General features: G+C 35.9%; 1 protein-coding gene across 4 annotated transcripts; it reads right to left on the bottom strand.

The window, feature by feature from the left end:
* Positions 1 to 17,871: 17,871 nt before the first annotated feature.
* Positions 17,872 to 19,960, bottom strand: LOC109150158. Of its 4 annotated transcripts, none has more exons than XM_019298062.1 (3): positions 19,243 to 19,960; positions 18,128 to 18,271; positions 17,872 to 18,073 (listed from the first exon to the last, which is right to left on the bottom strand). In XM_019298062.1, the coding sequence occupies exons 1-2, from the start codon at positions 19,873 to 19,875 to the stop codon at positions 18,155 to 18,157; spliced, it is 750 nt and encodes a 249-aa protein (XP_019153607.1). In that variant the 5' UTR covers positions 19,876 to 19,960; the 3' UTR covers positions 17,872 to 18,073; positions 18,128 to 18,154. The 4 variants fall into 4 exon arrangements, with proteins under 4 accessions (XP_019153607.1, XP_019153606.1, XP_019153608.1 ...); XM_019298061.1 differs by having other exon boundaries at positions 18,132 to 18,271; XM_019298063.1 differs by having other exon boundaries at positions 18,136 to 18,271.
* Positions 19,961 to 20,167: the final 207 nt, after the last annotated feature.

Here is a 20,167-nt window from a genome sequence, read left to right as displayed (position 1 = left end):
TCCTAATTAGAATCTGACTGGTAAAAGGTCTACTCTCTTTATTCCTAATAGGCTTAAGACTCTAGTTTAGGCAAGCGTCCACGATCCATGGTGGACCACATTTATTAATTAAAGGGAATCATAACCAAATTAATTCCTTTTTAATTATTATTAACGGAATTAATTAAATAATTAATTTGGGATTAAATGGCATAACACGGGGTGTTACATGTTCGGTCCTCGTTCGCGCACTCTTCTCGGCTTAGCTTCTTTTGACCTTTCTACCATGTTTTCCGTCCTAAAATGTCCTAAAACACATAAAATACAATCAGGAAGGTATTTCCCTATAACTTTGTGCTTTTAAGATAATTTGCTCTATAAATAAGACTTCTAGATTAAAATATACATGCAAAACCTTAGAAAAACTCTTAGAAACTTAGCATATTTTGAGACTTATCACAAGTTTCCACACTTTAGCTTGCTTTTCCTCAAGCAATTTTACAATTAAGACCTGATAAGCTCAAAAGACGCTTTTAAAGTTCCCATTCCGGACTTGCCCTCCAGGTTCTGGCCTCACGCTAGTATTCTGATTCTGAGGTGCTACCTGCCCATTCTGTTTGATACACTCAAAAGTTCTATGCCCTTCTTCCCGCATTGGTAACAAGTCACTAGTCTCCCGAAGCAATCATATCCCGGATGGTTCTTTCCACACCTCGGGCAAGAATAAGGCATTCCCCTAACTTCATTGCTTCTTCCCAACGGCTCACGGGTCGGTTGAGGTGACCGTACTCCACCGACGTTTTCCATTGAAGCGTTCCTTGGCCTTCTAAAGTTAGAACCGCCACCACCTTCGTTCATTCTCTTGACTTGCTCTTGCGCTCCCCTTTGGATCTGTTGTACCCGATAGAGGTCGGCAACACAAGTATAAGCTTCATTGGGAGTCATTGGTTTGTGAACTATCAAGGTTTTTCGAACCTCATAGTTAAGCCCCGTCACGAACTTCTCCACCCTAGTTGCCTCCGTGGGAACCAAAACATGGGCAAATCGAGCCAACTCCAAGAACCTCTTGTGGTACTCCACCATCGAAGAAAGTCCCTGCTTGAGATGAAGGAACTCCTCGTACATAGCGGCCCTAACGTGTGCGGGGTAGAAGCGTTCGCGTAGCTTGTCCTTCAAACCCTCCCAGTTGAAACCTGGTTCTTGCCTACAGATTGGCCCTTCAAGTATCCACCACAGATCGGCCTCGTGACCAAAGTAAAATGCAGCCAACTCCAATCGACGCTCCTCCGGGCAATCCACCACTTCGAAAATTTTGTCGAGAGTCCGAATCCATTCTTCTAACACTTTGGGATCCTCTTCCCTGGCGAAGATTTGGGGACGGTGACCCGATACTTGGCGTGCTACGTCCCGGTTCCCATTCTGTGGATGGTTGTTGTTGTTGTTGTGAAGAGGAGCGTTACTCAATGTTTGAGTAATCTGGGTCAAATGGTGCAGGTTTTGAGCCAACTGATCATTTGTAGGCGTTTCCGAAGTTTTTGCACGGTGTCTTGGCAGTGCCATCCTCGAATTCTATAGAAGCAACACCAGTTATGGAAGAAAACTTAGAAACTTGCACCCTTACCCGGTGCCTTAACTCAAAAGAACGAAAGCTAACCGAAGAACAAAGCACAAAAGACACAACAGAAAATGATAAATAACTCACAACCTCACTGCGCGTCTTAGGATTCTTATGACTTAAGTACTTAAACACCTAGGATTCTTACTTGGCATCTTAAAGTCTCCTTCTAGAAGCACTAACCTAGGCTCAAACCTAGGCCCTGATACCAACTTTATCACCCCCAAAACTAAGCATAGAGAAATCATTCAAACTTAGAAGATAAGTAAAAAGTCTAACCATTAACATATGAAATCCAGCGGAAGCTAACATAGTTATAGGGATGTCATGCCACACCTAGGCCATCCAACCTAGATGCACAGGCTATTACAAAATCCACTATCCGTAAAGTCTACAAGTTCAAGGGCTCATAGGCCAAAATGTCTAAGCTAGATGAAGGGGAAACTAGTCTAAACCGGGCTCCAACTATCGCGCTCTCGGATCGACTAATCACCTAAAAACATAAGGTATAACAACCGTTAGCGAAAATTGCTAAGCAACCTAACTCCAACGCGTTGAAATACATATTCATATACTTTATAGATAAAAATCATTTTGAGACTTGAGAATACATAAGTATATCCTTAAACAACTCTAGCTTTATAAATCACGAGGAATAAAAGTAATACTCCGACCAAACAAGAAATGTACTTAACAATACCACTCAATACCACGATATAACGATATGGATCAATTCAAGGAATAGAGATAACAAGTAAAGTAAGGTAAGCACAATCATCAACAGGTGATTCTCAACAAGTAACACAATTAATCAATCACCGACAAGGTTCCAAATCCTCAAAGGACATAGCCAAACCAGGTCATTCTCTGCGGAGTCATCACAAAGACTCGAATCACAATGGAACAGTGTGAGGGCCTAGAACTAATATGTACCATGGGGTCAAAGAACCCTAGTATGGATTCCACTGGGTCACAGACCAGATTGAGATTTTCGCGGGGACACTAAGTCTCGACTATGGTTTCCGCGGGGTCAGAGAACCCGATTCATTTTTTTCGCGGGGACACTAAGTCCCGGTTCAGTAATATCCGCGGGGATCTAGTCCCGATTCAAATATACCATTATCTCAAATCCCTGTAAGATAAAGCCCCCACTGTCCATCGCACCAACTCAATCATCACAACAAGAGTTCAATACACACGGAATCTAAAGATACAAAGCAAATGTATAGATTCCACAAGAAGTGTATACAACATAAGTCCAAACAATAGCTCAATCGAAGAATCATCAAGGATAAAGTACAATGAATGTACAAGCTCACAACGATAGATCACAATGAAAGGAATTCATGAAAGAGATACGAAGAAGATATTCCAAAGGAAATTCAACGATATCAAAGGATTACAACAAATAGATAGGTTCAAGTATCAATTCAATCAAGAATCAAGAAGGTTATCACAAGGAAATCACACACTAGTACCAATAAGCAAAGTAACTAGCATGCAAGCCAACAAGGTAATCACAAAGGCTCATACGAATATCATAGACTTCATTCGAATCCAACGAATCACAATATTGGATTACAACCACGATTCAAGACTCATAACCTAACCATAAGGTTCACCATACATCGCTCTAGACTTACGAGACATCAATAAAGACTCACAAATACTCGGGGATCAACAAATCAAGAAGCCAACAACATACGTACCAGTGGGTAGTTCCGGCGGGTGGAAAAGGTCCCACCGAAAATCCACACCGTACCAGTGGGTGGTTCCGGCGGGTACCAAACCACCCGCCGAACCCCTGCTGACCACCTTGTACCGGCGGGTGGCAAACTACCCGCCAGGCCCCCGCTGGTACCGAAATCTAAAGAAGAAATTATCTCGGGAAAAATTCTAAGAATGTGCAAATCCAAGTCCAAATACCTCAATACTCACATCAACAACAAATGTGACTTGAATACAAGGAATAGCTCATCAAATAGCATCAAATAACCCTAGATACAAGCTCTACTATAACATAATCACAAGAATATGCATCTCACCACACAAGATCATCAGGAAAGCATTTATACAAGGAAAATAGGTTTTCTCGAACATAGGGTTACCTTCTTAGTTTATCCAAATCCTTCCAACTCTCTAGATTACTATTGTAAGTCCTCTTCCAAATGATCTTCATCATAAAACCCAAAACCCAACAAGCAAAGAAAAGACTTAGATAACATAGATGCAAAAAACTATGAAATAAGACTACATACTCCTAATACTTACCTTTCCTAGGCTTGGTGATGAAGAAAGGTGCAATCTTGTTGGTAAGGGTGGGGGAAGGGAAAATGGAGTGAGGGGGGTGTAGGGATGTGGCTGAAATGTTTGAGAGTGTTTTGCTAAGTGTAAGGGTAGTGACTCTAGGTTGTAGCTTGGGTTGCAAGTTAGGAAAATCTGAAATGTTACAAGTGGGCCTCCTCCCTTTTATTATAAAGGGCTAGAAATATTTCTTTTAAATAAAGGCTAGGATCCAAATGTTATTAAATAAGGTCCAACCCATTGACCATATTAAAAGGTTAAGGGATTTGGGTCAAAAATAGATCCCCTAACTAGATTCAATGGGCAATTATAAAAAGGATTGTAAGGGTAATTAGAGGGTTAAATCCATCATTAGGAAATAATTAGGTAATTAATTTGGGTTTAAGGGATTAATTTATGGGGTGTCACAGTGGACCTGGGTCCAATGTGCATTGTGGACCATGGTCCAATACATAGAATTCGTGTTCATAATAGACAATTTATATTCATAATACTCATACACATAAATACGATATAATGAACATTAATTATGTGCATTATGAAAATGAACTATGTGTATTATATAGATGAGGACACATAAACACTTAACATAATACACAGAATTTATGTACATAATGAACAAAATTCATGTTTATAATGCACAGAATTCATGTTCAGAATGCACAGAATTCATGTTCATTATATCGTGTTTATGAACATGAATTCTGTGCACTATGAAGTCAAATTATGTGTATTGAACCAGGGTCTACAGTGTACTGTGGACTTTGATCCACGATATAATTTGCTGGTGAGGTGGGGGTGGGTTTTTAAAAAATCCATCCAATACGAATTGGGGTGGATGGCAAATTATACCGTGGAACGGTGTCCACTTTACAATGTGGACACGGTTCCAAAACTGTTCATAATTATGAATATATAGTTTAAAAATTATGAACATATAGTTCTATAATTATTAACATAGAGTTGTGAACATAATTATAAACATATAGTTCTGTAATTATGAATATAGAGATTCAGTAATTGTGAATATGAAGTTCAAAAATTATGAATATATAGTTTTATAATTATGAACATATAGTTTAGTAATTATGAATATAGAATTCTGTAATTGTGAATATAAAGTTCAATAATTATGAATGTGAAATTAAAAAATTATGAATATATAGTTTTATAATTATAACATATAGTTCAGTAATTATGAACATAAATTCGTGTCCACCTTGCAAGGTAGATACGGTTCCATAGCATAAAGAATTGGGGGGATGTAAGTAGAGAAAATATAAGATGAATTAGGGATGGATGTAGTCCTCCCGATTAGCCCGACCCATTGCCATCCTATTTGGAAGAAGGCAGGGAGAAGATATATATTGAACGTGCCATAGCTACATACGAATGGATGGGCAGTCCGGTCGGAAAAGTCATAGAATGCCGGTGGACCAGCGGCCTTCCCGGTCATCCCACAATATATTATATATTATCGTCATCAACCCAGATCCTATCTGCCTCCCCAAGTTTCTCCAAACATTCAAATCCTAAATAATATATATTCTCCCAATTTTGTTCGATCATATATAAAAGATGGAGGCAATGAAGATGAAGGCCCTGTTCACCGCTCTCGTGGTGGTTTTGTTGGCACTCTCCGCCGCCCAAAACGCGGCTGCGACGGAGTCCCCTGCAGCTGCGCCGGGTCCCGCCGCCGCCAGCGCCGCCGCCTTCATACCCGCCGCCGCCTTCACCTCTCTTACGGCTCTTGCATTTGGGTTGCTCTTCTAATCCCGCCACCGCCTACACAGTTTCCTTTTAATGTAGGGGCGGTTGGCTGGCCGGCTGCCGGCCGCCCCCCTCCGCACCCCCCCAAAAAAAGTTTTATAATTAATTTAAATATGTTTGTATATATAATAATAATAATTATTTTAGTAATGTAATTTGTATAATTACTATGGAGTATTTCTCTTATGTTTATTATATAATTATAAGAAAAAAATAACATTTTTAGTCTCTAAATTATACATATGTTATAGAATGGTTCTTTAAGTTATTTAAGTGTAAAATTAGTCTTTTAGTTTTCACCTAAATGATGTTTTTTGTTATGTCTAACGGAAAATGTTAATTGATTAAATGAAAAGGAAACGAACCTTAATCTGTCAAGGTCTTAGCTTTATGATCATTTTCATCAATCATTATTCTATATACCATGGTCCACACAATTGTGTAGATCATAAATAAAAGATACAATTTTAATATACTAAAGGTACATTATTTATGTATATAAGATACATTTTTAATATACTAGGGGACATTATTTTTAGAGTAAAAGAGATTTTTGGTCCTAGACTTATAGTGGCTTGGACAATTTTAGTCCTTTATAAAAAATTTTGCCATTTTATGGACAGGGTTATTGTGGCGAGGACATTTTTGGTCCTCCGTCTATATTTCTGTTAGATAACTGTATGAGAGAGGGGTAATTACGTCAATTTAGGCCATCTCTTTCTGTCTGTTATATCTATGTGTGTTTTGTTTTCTTCTCGGTCATAATTCGAAGGAGTCGGAGAGTCCAAGATGCAGTTGTACGAAGAAATTGCCGGAGAATCGAAGCCGCCAAACACACATAGATATAATAGATAGAAGGAGATAGCCTAAATTGACGTAATTACCCCTCTCTCATATAGTTATTTAACAGAAATATAGATGGAGGACCAAAAATGTCCTCGCCGCAATAACTCTGTCCATAAAATGGCAAATTTTTTTATAAAGGACTAAAATTGTCCAAGCCACTATAAATTTAGGACTAAAAATGTCTTACTCTTATTTTTAATATACTAGAGGACATTATTTTTAATATACCTTCAATACAAAAATAATGTATTTTTAATATATTAAAAATGTACCTGATATTCATAGTCCACACAATTGTGTAGACCATGGTCCATACAATAATTTGCCCAGTTTCATAGCATTCGACCTCTTACTAAATTATTTGGCCAATCCATTTTATTCCTAACTAAAAAAAGAAGCTAGAATTAGTCCAAGAATCGTTTCAATCTTAAACTAATTCTTGTGGTAAAAGCATTTTGTAGGAGTAACAAAGCTATGCAAATGATAAAAAAGACTATACCAAATTAGGATTCACACCTTTTTTTTTTTTAATAATAACTAATGCCTTACCCGTGCGATTTACAAAAACAATTATAATATGATGAATTAAGGGAGAAATTAGAAAAATAAAAATTTATTATAGAAGTGTATTAAAAAATTATAATTAAATAGTATATTAAAGGTTTATAAATTTTAGATAAACATCCTTATATACAATGTTTGATGTGGAATTCATTTGGCTACTCTCATTTTAACAAATCAAAATCTTCAAACCATTTAGGTTAAAAACTCTTAAAATAGTAACATGCAATTGTCTGTGGCTGAATACTAGTGCAAAAAAGATGCATAATGATAAAGTGATTATTGATGTTGACTCTTGTTAACGGTCATTGCATAAGAGATGATTATTGACATTGACTCTTGTTAACTGTTATCACTGTTGCAAAAATCGCGCCTAGTCGCTAGGCGCCCAACCTCCTAGGCGGCCTAGGCGCTCTAGGCGCTCGCCTAGGCGTTCTAGGCGCCCGCCTAGGCGCCCTAGGCGGTCTCCAGGCGCCTAGCGATTTTTTCAACATTGACTGTTATTGCATAAGAGACGATTAGAGAGAATTGTCTTACTTAAAATTTAAAAGGCAGTCTAAAGTATGACAGAGTTAATAACATTCTTGAAATCAAGATTTTAGGACTTACACTACTTCTAGATAATATCATTCTGTGGTTACAAAAACCAATTGAGTGATTGATATTTTTCCGTGCATCATTCCGTAATAGAAAATAATAAAGCAATCATAATTTGAATATATAAATTAAACAAAAAAAAAATGTCTCACATCAAAAGTCGGAACCTAGATAATATACCACATTTAATTTGAATATGTGAATAATCAGTCAACAACTATTTATTTATAGCGGCCGGGTTCCAGAATACACCAACAGTGTTGTCAACATGCACTAATAGTGTTGACAACATGCACCAATAGTGTAATAAAACACACCACAGTGAAACACACCAATAGTGTATTTCCGAACACTGTATGGTGTATTTATTCATATCTAATGGCGCGTTTTTGGTGATGCGTACCTAATTTGTGTATGTTTTTTGTTGTGCATTTCAAAACATGGATTGTGTATATTTGTATAACAATTTGTGCGGCTGCAGTGACCACACGGGAAGGCGTTGCCGCACCTGAACTTGGCACCAATGGGAATTTACAAATACACCAGAGTAAGGCTAATAATGCACCAATTATACAAATAAAACTCACAACAATGTCATTTTCCCTATTCTGGTGCTTTATGACGAGTTTACCCTTGTAGTTCATTGGGTAGGAGAATGTGCGCAAAAATACTGGAAGAATCTTGATTAATGTGATTCATTGGATCTATCTAATCTAATGGCCTGTGTAATTGACCATATGACCACACCTAACAACATGGCCACATGTGATCACCCTTTATAAAGGGTAGAGATCAAGTGAGGATAGTTTCACACATGAGGACTGTAGACAATTTTAGACCATTCATTAATAGTGATCTACGGATGAGATTGCACAATATTGGGGGGTAAAAATCGGGTGTTGGAGGTGATAAAAGGATTAAAATTAAGCAGTTGGGGGTAAAAATGTAAGATCATGAAATGGTTTTCGAAGGAAGCTCCTCGATTCTCGTACCCATCTCCTTCAATTTCCTTGGTTAGTGTTGCTGACTACCGTTTTGAAGTGTCCAGACGAAGAAGCGACATAACCGAAGGCGCATTGACAGTTCAAGCAATCGATTTAATCACGACTCCATGGCCGGCGAATCCATTGAACGCAGCAAGTGAGGGCTTCGTTGGACTTGGTGAGAAGAATGGGTAAGTTTATTAACACTGTGTGTGTGTGTGTGTTTTTTTTTTTTTTTTTTTTGTTCTTATTTTATCTCTTTTTTCCTTATGTTGATTTAGATGGATTAATAGTGGGTTGAGGGGAGGGCGGAATTGGGGTCGATTATTGATGATGAAGTATAGTGGTGCACAACCTAATAAATAGAATGGGGATTATTCTCGGGTTAGCACAGATGCACAAAGTAGAGAAGCGATTTTGCCTAGAGAAAATTGCAATTGACAGTGAATTTATAAGCATGGTAGTCTAATGTGCTGCTTTTTTAAAAGGTAGAATAGTTTATCAATAAAAAAGTTACACTCAAAATCTATCTCTTTCTCTATTGTGATTTTTTTTTTTTTTTGAAAACTTTCTCTCTAGCTTGCAATTTAGTTTATCGAAGTTAAACATTGGGTACTAATGTGTTGCTTTTTTACCAGAGTGACGCCTTTGTGTTCTGTGCATGTGTGATGGATTAAAGTGTGCTTTAAGTTTTTTGGCAGGGTAGACTAATGTGCAGTTTGTTTACTAGAGTAGTGCTTATGTGTTGTGTGCATATGTGATGGATTACAGTGTGCTGAAATGAGTGGTATTTTTTAGCATCAAATATATGATATTGGTAAAGAATAATTGTGCATTTTGTGATTTTGTTATTGTGCAAATATGGCAAACCTAACAGCACGGTACCTAATATTGGTATGTGCATGTGTGATTGATTGAAATGTGCTGGAATGAGTGTGGAATATGTGCAATAAAGGTAAAGAATGACTTTAAAAATGGATGAAATGGTGAGAAGTTGAGGTATGTTATTGTGCCTTTTGGTGTTTTATTATTGAGCATTACAGGATGTTTAGTTTTTAATGTTTGATCACCATATTGAAGAAAAGATAAGGCTAATAATATGGATTTAAAATGTACTAAAAATTTAACCTTGTTGAATAAATATTTTTTAGGTTCTTGTTTTATATGTAATGTAATGTAATGAGTGTGTGCTTTATGAAACAAATATAACTATATAAGACATGGAATGGAAAATTAGGTGTAACGCTGAAATGATTAAGTTATTTTGTTGACATTTAATGTTATTATTTGGGTTACTAAAGAAAGTATTTAACAATACCGTGACAAATTGGACACCAGTGGAATCTGTGTTTCTTAATATTTTTTTTTTTCAACTTTGTATCGTGCATTTTCAGCAGTGAAGAATAAAAAAAAAAATCCAAGCTTCATCGAGAGAACACGGCTAAGCATACTACGCATGACAATTTTGTTGAGTAACTAGTGCAAGAAGCAAAACAAGATAGTCAAGATTGAGAGGGGGAACATTATGAATTTACACCCGTAGAAGTCTTGATGATTATGCTACGGTTACAGTGATATTTATAGGTTTAAAATTGCAGCAGCTTTTAATTTGAATGTTGTGTGTTACAGTACATAGGAATAAGTATGCACATGTGTGCTTATTGTATGAAAGTGTGCATATGAGAATATTTTTACAGTGCATTATGAAAAAATTGATTCGTGCATTTATGTTATTTGACAAGTGTGTGTGTGTTCAAGTGTGGTTAACCTATTGTTATTGTGCATAAAGTATATTTGAAGATTACTGTGTATAGCAGAGTAGTGCCGATGTGCACTATGCATGTGGGATGAGTTAAATTGTGCTATAAGGAGATATCTTGTTGTGCAATTTGTTATTTTGTTATTGAGCATGCCTGCAGATCTGACTGCAGATTACTTTGTTGGAAAAATAACGCCCCCAAACTACTCTTTCGTTCACACAGGTAATTTGCATGGGGAAAAAGACAAACTAATCAGTAATCAGGTCAACAAATATATTGGAATGCACAAAACATGTGAATCACAACACACAAAGGTTGGATGATTATGTATCTATAAACCAATTTGAAAAAAAAAAAAAAAAAAAACTACCAAATCTAGAACTCTTAAAAAATAACCAAGTTCAAAACAACAAAATAGTATGTTGAAATGAAACATAACAGAAACGATAATTTAAAACTACTAATTTAATATTTTCAACAAAAAAAAAAAACTACTAATTTAATCAACCATTGCGGACAGACAGTTACGACTATCATGATGGCCATTAAATCCCACAACAGACGCATAGTGGTGATAAGACGCAACACCATGCTCAAACCTCTTAAAATGTTGGCCCATAAAAAGACTTGACAGACTCATCACACGCTGGCAACTAATACTTTGTCCCGTTTGGAGAAACAACCATCACACAACTTTGGAGATATTCTGAATGCCCTACCCACACATACAACAAAATAAAAAATAAACTAGATTAAACCAAATTCAATCAAACTTTTCCCTAAAAAAAAATTCAATCAAACTTCTTAAACATATTGTACCACAACCACAATTCACATTGAAGCCAGTAAGGATCACACAAAACCCACGAGTACGAACTGTTGTACACAAAAAATGCACAATATTTTAAATTTTCAAATATACAAAAAACTCTGTATACAATTTGCCACTACCATTAATTCACAAATTAAATCATGTTTTTCCACCCAGTAAGTGTGCACACGAGACTACAACTGCAGTGCATAGACCAACATAACTAGTTACACCATACACATTGAATAAAAAGGTGAACTGCACACACATCTTACGTATTAATCTTCCCCACCACTGCACCACAACCCTACGACCAACAACAAAAGCTGTAACATCACACACTAAAAAAAATAAAAATAATCAAAACTGCACTTAAACCATTTAAACACAGTTGGACGCGATAAAGGCACAAATACAGACAACAACGACGCACTCACAGAATGAAGAAGCACAAAAGCAATCTCCCACCACTATTGCATCCTAGTTAATTCAGCACGATTGGTCTATGAACTACTATGAGCAATTTTAACATAGTTTCTATAAATACAAGAACACAACCCGCTTTTAAGGACTCACCAAATTGAAAAGTAAAAACTTCAAGAACAAAAGACGATGAATAAGGAGCAGGACAAAAAAAAAAAAATACGTGGCGATATCATTCCAAAGAACTAAACCCACAAAAATCATAAAGAGGGATGTTTAGAGCCCCAATAAACACAACCAAAGTGTAGCCGGAAGTATTCGGAAATTAAGCATGAAGAAGAAATCACTTTAATTACCATTCCTAAAAAATAGCATAGCACCCAAATTAATTAAAACCATACATGGAAAGAAAAACAAAATTACTAATCCCTTATAACACCAAACGGTGTAGAATAATTTTTAAAAAAGAGATAAAATCTCATCCACATATCAAAAAAAAATCAACCACCAAGATTAATCCACATTCCTCATGCGATAAAGTGTCCTCATTTGATCCTTAGTCTATATATATGTGTGTGTGTGTGTGTGTGTGTGTGTGTGGAACCACCACACCTTTCATTATTGATAACTTCTTTCATGTACATGTACAACTCAGTATAACCGTACATGAACTCAAATGTAGAGAAACGTGGATAATAGTCATACACCACAAAATATTTATAGCAATTGTTACATTTTTAAATTTGGTAAAAGTAAAATTGTTATAGCTAATTGTAAAGTGACACTAAATTAACAATGTTTTAAATATTGTAAAGCCAAACTATAGCATAAATCATTACAACTATGAATATACCATTATGTTAAGCATAGTTCATTCATTACGATAATTTTAATTATTTTCAAATATGTTGAGCATAAATCATAACTATATTATGAACATAAATCATTACAGTTATTTTGAGTCTAAATCAATACAAATAAGAATCGTTACTGCAGTGTGAAATATATATATATATATATATATATATATATATATATATATATATATATATATATATATGGGCTTTTGTGCGGTTGATAATGCTAGGTGCGGTTGTGCTGTTAAATCTAAGTCATTGATCTTACTTAAATCAACGACTAGGATTAACAATTTTTTTAAAAAAAAATACGGTGGTAATTTGTTAATTTTTGCATCTAAGTTAAATTTAAGGTGCGTGGTTTTTGTGTTTTCTTAAAATATCATAACAAGTATATTTCGTGCAACGGACTGGTAAAAATACTAGTTACCTTTAAAACAAGGAAGGGGTATTAGGACTCTATATATTTGAGTCACATTATGACTCCCTATCCTAGTCTCCCTATGATTCCTACTTCTTATCCTAGTCTCTCTATGATTCCTCTTGTATATATTCCCCCAGTCTGTACAATTATTATACAACTCATTCAATACAGTTTTATACAGTTATCATCTACTATCAGTTAGCTAGGGTTCATAATAATTATTATTGTCGTCATTAGTAATAATTATAACCGTAGTAGCAGTCGATGACATCGAACCAAGATACACCTATGAGAAGCCGTCCAGTTAGCAACGTGGTTTTAAAGTTCAGTGTCAAATTTGTGACGGTTTCAGCCACATGGGCGCCAATTGTTTTCGGTGCTTTGACGAACAGTGTCAAATTTGTAATGGTTTCGGTCACACGGGAGCCAATTGTTTTTGGCGCTATGATGAACAATGTTAAATTTGTAATGGTTTCGGTCACACGGGAGCCAATTGTTTTCGGCGTTATTCAGGGGCTCTGGGTTCTCAGACTAATTTGGTGTTTCAGAATTGGTTGGGTGCTAAAACCTCGTCAAATTCTCATACTTGGGTTCCGGACAATGGAGCCACAAATCATGCAACTCCAGACATAGCTAGCATTTCTACCACACTGGTAATGACACTTTAAGTTTCGGTGATCGTATGAGTCTGTCTATTAGTCGTGTTGGTCATGCAACTTTTAATACCCCTTCTAGGTCTTTTACGATGTCTGATATATTGCATGTTCCTGGTCTGTCTACCTCTAATGGTTATCGTTATTTTTTCATCTTTGTTGATGATTATTTTCGTTACACCTGATATTTTCCTATGAAGTAGAATCTGATCTTTATGTCGTATTTGATCAATTTTGTGCTTTATTTGAGCGTTCTTCAATCGTAAAATCAAGTCCATTCAATCTGATCTAGGAGCTGAATATAAGAAGTTGCATTCTTTGTTTGTGCAACTAGGCATTAATCATAGGTAGTCGTGTGCATACACACATGAACAAAACGGTCGTGTCGAACGAAAACATAAACACATAGTTGAAACAGGTTTATCTCTCCTAGCCCGTGCCTCTGTTCCATATAAATTCTGAGATTTTACTTTTGAAACTGCAGTTTATTTAATTAACAAAATGTCATCTGTTGTGTTAAATAACTTCTGTCCTCATTTAAAATTGCATAACTCCCATCATTTCTACTCTTTTCTTTGTGTCTTTAGGTGTCTATGTTACCCGTATCTCAGACCATACAATTGTCACAAAATGTCATATCGGTCCTCTCCATGTGTCTTCCTAGGTTATCCTGAGTCGTTTCGGGGGTATAGGTGCATGGACTTACAGACTAACAAGACTTATGTGTGCAGACATGTAAGGTTTGATGAGGTAGTATATCCCTTTGCTACTAAAAATAAATTGCAGGCCTCTCAACCGGTACAGACTTATCCGTGGGCTGAATCGGTTCTTTGTCCGAGTGCTACCGTCGTTGCCCCGCCTGAGCAGTCTCACGGCAGCACCAATGTTGCACCTAGCGGCGACTCAGCTGCACTTCCTTCGTCGTTGCACACCGCCAACGAACCAGCTAGCCTGCCCGAGCACGAGCCGCATGACCAACTTGTCCAGCCGACTGCACGGCCTCGTGGCAGACCTCGGGGCAAATATGTGAAGTCCACCGTCCGGACTCATGTGATGAGCACTCGGAGTAGGTCACAGGCTCCACCATCAGCTTTAACGGTTCAGGCTTGTCCTTCGGATCCCACTTGTTAAACTCGGGCAATTAAGTACCCAGAATGGCGTGAAGCCATGGATCAGGAATTTAATGCCTTCCTTCATAACCAAACATGGTCTCTCGTACCATCACAGGCAAGTATGAATATTATTGGATGTAAGTGGGCCTTTCGTACAAAACGAAAGGCAGATGGCTCTATTGAGAGACATAAGGCAAGACTAGTAGCAAAAGGGTTCAATCAGGTGCCTGAGCAAGATTTCTTTGACACCTTCAATAAGTGGTCAAGACAACTACTGTTAGGTTACTTTTTCTTTGGCTTTATCATCTGGGTAGACTGTTAGGCAACTTGATGTTCATAATGTCTTTTTAAATGGAAATCTATATGAAATTATGTACATGAAGCAACCACCTGGTTATATTGATGCTCAGTATCCAAATCACATTTTCTTGCTAAAAAGGTCTCTTTACAGATTAAAACAGCACCTAGGGCTTGGTTTAATCGTTTTCACACCTTCTTACTATCTATTGGTTTTGAAGCATCAAAAACGGATGTATCCTTGTTTTACTACTCATAAGGATCTGATTGTGTATATCTATTAGTTTATGTGGATGATATACTTATGATGAGAAGTAATCAGGATCTAGTTACTCAGTTAGTGTCAAAACTTTCTACTGCATTCAAATTAGAGATCTTGGTGAACTTGGATTTTTTCTTGGAATTGAGACAGTTAAATGCAATTATGAAATTTTTCTTTCACAACAGAGGTAAATGAATGACATTCTAAAACGTGCTGGAATGGCATAATGTAAAGAACTATCTACTCATATTTCTACTTTGAAAACCATGGTTATTGATGCAACATTGTACGATGATCCTACACAGTACAAGTGTTTGGCTGGTGCATTACAATATTTAACTGTCACTCTTCCTGATCTTTCATTTTCAGTCAATCAGTTGTGTCAACACATGCGTGCTCCTACAGTTTCACACTGGGAACAATTAAAAAGAGTTTTGAGGTATGTTAAATGAACTGTTACTTTTGGTTTACGAATCAAAAAGTCATCTTCAAGGAAAATTCATGCCTTCTCTGATTCTGACTGGGCTAGCTGTCCGAAGGACCGAAAATCTACAAGTGGCTTTGCTGTGTTTCTTGGCTCTAATATTGTGTCTTGGTCTGTAAAAAAACAAAGAACTGTGGCTAGATATTCTACTGAGGCTGAATATAAAGCTCTAGCATATGTTTGTGATGAAGTAACTTGGATCGTTTCACTACTGCATGAGATCAAAGTTTCAGGTATCTCTGTCCCTAAACTATGGTGTGATAATCTTGGTGCTACTTATATGTGTGCAAATCCCATCTTCCATGCTCGTACCAAGCACATTGAGATAGATTATCACTTTGTTCGAGATAAAGTTGCTGCTGGAGATATTCAAGTCAATTTCATCTCAACAAAAGATCAACTTGCAGACATATTCACAAAAAGCTTTGCCTAGTTCTAGATTTTCTTTTCTTAAAGACAAGCTACAGGTTACTAGCATACCATGTGCTTGAGGGGGAGTATTAGGACTAGTCTCCTTAATGATTCCCACTTCCTATCCTAGTCTCTCTATGATTCCTCTTGTATATATTCCATGTCCGTACAGTTATTATACAATTCATTCAATACAGTTTTATATAGTTCTCATCAGGAGGCGAGGGGCAGGGGAGGATGATGAAAGATTTATTATTTATTATTTATTTTTTTTGTTGGGCGGAGTAGGAGATGAAGGAAAATAATTATTGTTAATAATGTGTTTTTGCAAGAGAAATTCAGAGATTTTACTAGAAGGTAGAAATTTGGGTTCCACCTTCGAAATATTTATACATAACAATAGTTATGGTTATTGAAAAAACTTGACTCATCATGATTTTTTTTCTTAATTTTAATTTTTAAAAATTTCAACCATTGGTGAATTCCACCTACTTGCCAGTTGCCACGGTGGTAGAAAACGCCAATAACCCCATCTGCTATCTGTAGCGAAATAGTCTTACGATATTTCTGGAAAAAATACAAGCACAAGTTAAAATGTAGAGAACCTCTTTATTCAATATGTTTTGAAAAGACTCTTATATATATAGTGGTGCAAATTTCCTTCTTTTTTTTTTTCATCTTCATTTTTCAACTCAAATGGGTTTATTCTGAGAATCAATTTCTCATTCACCCATTATTCATTTTGAGTATATAATACTATAATATATCAATCTCTTCGTCTCACTTCAAAGAATCCAAATCCACTTTTACCTGATCCAAATCAAATGTGAATCCACATATATTTGTACCACAAAATAGTCACTTTATTGTATTTTTCCAACACTATCATTACTAGTCTAGTTCTCCAAAATGTTTGAAAATCTTATTAGGTGCTTAGTATTACTGAACACTTGTATATGTGACAAAATGACAAATGTTTTTTCAGATACCAAAAAGGTCAAAAAGGTCAATTTTTTATTCACAAACCATCGCTTTTTATCACTTTTTGGCAATCAAAAAACAAAGATTTTGTAAGAATGAATGAACTCAATAAAGAACCATATGCACTTCTATGGAGAAATTCTATTATACTTTATGTATTCAAATATTGCCCAGAAACATAGGGGTCGTTTACCAATTTGAAAAAATGGAGAAATTGAGAAATGGAAAATATAAAAATTGGAGAAGTTGTTTACTAAATTTCTTCTTCCAAATGCTTACTCCTTCTCCAATCTCCAACCTTCTCCAATGAAGGGAAAAAGATGCGCATGAACAGTGCATACTATTGAGTGGCCTCCGGTTCGAATCTTGTTCTGTGCATAGTTAAAGGAGATGCCTTCACTTTGCCTATTCTTTCATTCTTCTTCTTTTTAATTACTTATTATTATTTGTTCTTTTTCTTTTCTTTTGTTCTTCTTCTTTCTTATTCTTATTATTATTTGTTCTTCTTCTTTTCTTTCGTAGAAATGTTATATGGGATTTTTGTATTTAATGAAATCAGAAAATTAGAAAAATGAAAAATTGTATGAATAGGGAATAAAAATTGGAAAACTGGAGAAATGAAAAATTGGAGAAATGGAAAAGGAAAACTTGAAGAATGGAAAAGGAAAACTGCAAAAATGGAGAAATGAAAAACTGGAAATGGAAAAACAGAAGAATAAAGTAAACGACCCCATATACTTCCCCTAAATAACAATAAGTGATTTTTATTTATTTAATTATTTCTTTAAAAGACAAAACACAGAGACACAATCTAGGACGACCATAGTAGATCAGAATACACTTGAGAATCTCTCAAAATATTTATGTACACAAAATAAATAGATCCTATAAATTGGGATATAATGATATGAAGGTGACACACAACAAGTAGATCTATATATATGTGTGCGTGCGTGTATATATATATATATATATATATATATATATATATATATATATATATATATATATATATATATTTTCCCTAAAAGGCATCGCAGTAACCCCCAAATGTGATGTGAGCTCTGGTGAATGGAACTCCCCTCACCGTTGATATGGCCTCGTTTAACTTGCTTGCATGCTGAACCACTTCCTTGATCCTCTGCAATTATGTTTTAATCCACTGAGGTAAGTGAAATGTCTTAATCATCACCACACCTTAAAAACATTGAAATATGTGTATTTGTAGTGTCATTATAACAAGTTAATTAAATAAATGCCAGATCAATAAGAGCATCGGATTTTTATAAGTATGTATTACATTTTGCATCCTAAATATTATAACTTTCCTAACTCTTTAACTTCTAACTATTATATTTTGATTTAAGAGTCAGTTTAGAAACTTAGAAAATGACTTCCAAAAATCATTTTCTAGATTTTTCCATGTTTTGGTATTAAAAAAAAAAAAATAGAGTCAAAGGAAAATATTTATTTTCCTAGTTTGATGAAAAATGTTTTCTTAAATTTTTAGTGGGAAAACATTTTTCACATTACTTATTTTCCTGTCTCTCTCTCTTCCCTCTTCATGCTACTTGCGGATTATTATTACCACCACCATTGTCACTTATTATTATTATTATTATTATTATTATTATTATTATTATTATTATTATTATTATTATTGTTGTTGTTGTTGTTGTTGTTGTCGTCGTAACAAATAACATATTCATTTTTAGGAAAATGAACCAAACAAAATAAAATGCAATTTCTTAACTTTTATCCAAATAAAAAAATATAATTTTTTGACATTTAGCCAAACACTACAAAATTAAAATATTTTTCATAAAATGATTCATTTTCTAGAAAATATTTTTAAAATTTTCAAAAATACCCTATAATTATTACATTTCCCTTAAAAGTATCACATTTATATTTAAACTACGAAACTAAACCAGACCCTGCTCATGAAAAAATGATCCTTAATTAAGAAATGAAACCATATATACTCGAATAAATTAAATTGAAGTTAATTGGCACCTATCCTAGATGATATCTAGCTATGATGATTCATCTGATCTGATCTGATCTGATATGCTGGGTAAAAAAAAAAAAAAGTATAATTAATTAGCAAACCTTATCGTGATGAGTATAGATTTGAAAGCGGATGTTGTGATTGTGGTGCTGCCTTTTGTGCTTCTGTTGATTTTCGATGAAAACGATGCATATAGTGGTGGCAGCAGCAACCCCAAATGAACAAATCGCTCCGATTCCACTCAAACTCCATTGCCACAAGTTGAACCCCCCGCCGCCGTCTTCGTTTTCTTGAATCCCCTCCTCCGACTCCGACTCCGGTGATGAAACAACATCCTTAGTATCCTCGAAAACTTCTCCTCCTCCTCCCCCTACATCATCATCATCACTAATCTGCGGCACAACTACTAGTGATGACCTGGGCGAGTCCATTTTCATATTCTCGGCTGCCGCCTGATGATGATGATCGTTCATTTTCTTGAAGCAGACCTGCGATATCTTGTCTTGCAGCGGTGTTTCTGAAACTTGGGATGGTTTTGTCGGTGTCGGGTCGAGGAATTGGGAAGAATAATAAGGTTTTGGAGGTGGAGGGCAGACGAAGTAGGTGTAGTTCATGTTGAAGTCAGTACCATCTGTGTTGTATTTTCTGGAGAAGATGTTCTTCCCAGATCCATCATCATTGATTTCAAGAAACCCATCCTCTGGCAACACTTCCCACTCCTCATCAACATCCATTTTTCTTTCTTTCTTTCTTTCTTTGTTTCACAGAAGATCAGAAGAAATTTAATGTGCAGAGAGTGTGGGGTTATAGTGCTGGATGGGCAGGGGTTTTAATTTATTGATTGGTAACCAGCTTAGTTGGTGAGTGGCCGTGCACTCTTGTCCCTTAATAAAGGTTGAGAGTTCGAACCCGCTCTCGTATATAAAAATCAATCTGGCCAGCACTTTACGCTTTATTTGAGTCGGCCTAATGCGAACGGGGATTAGGCACTTTGCCCTTTAATTTGGCTGTTCTGGTGCGAACAGG

The sequence above is a fragment of the Ipomoea nil genome, unplaced genomic scaffold (assembly GCF_001879475.1).
Source record: "Ipomoea nil cultivar Tokyo-kokei standard unplaced genomic scaffold, Asagao_1.1 scaffold2216, whole genome shotgun sequence".
NCBI lineage: Eukaryota > Viridiplantae > Streptophyta > Magnoliopsida > Solanales > Convolvulaceae > Ipomoea > Ipomoea nil.
The sequence above is the reverse complement of the archived record's forward strand: the minus strand, read 5'-3'. Positions and strand labels throughout refer to the sequence as shown.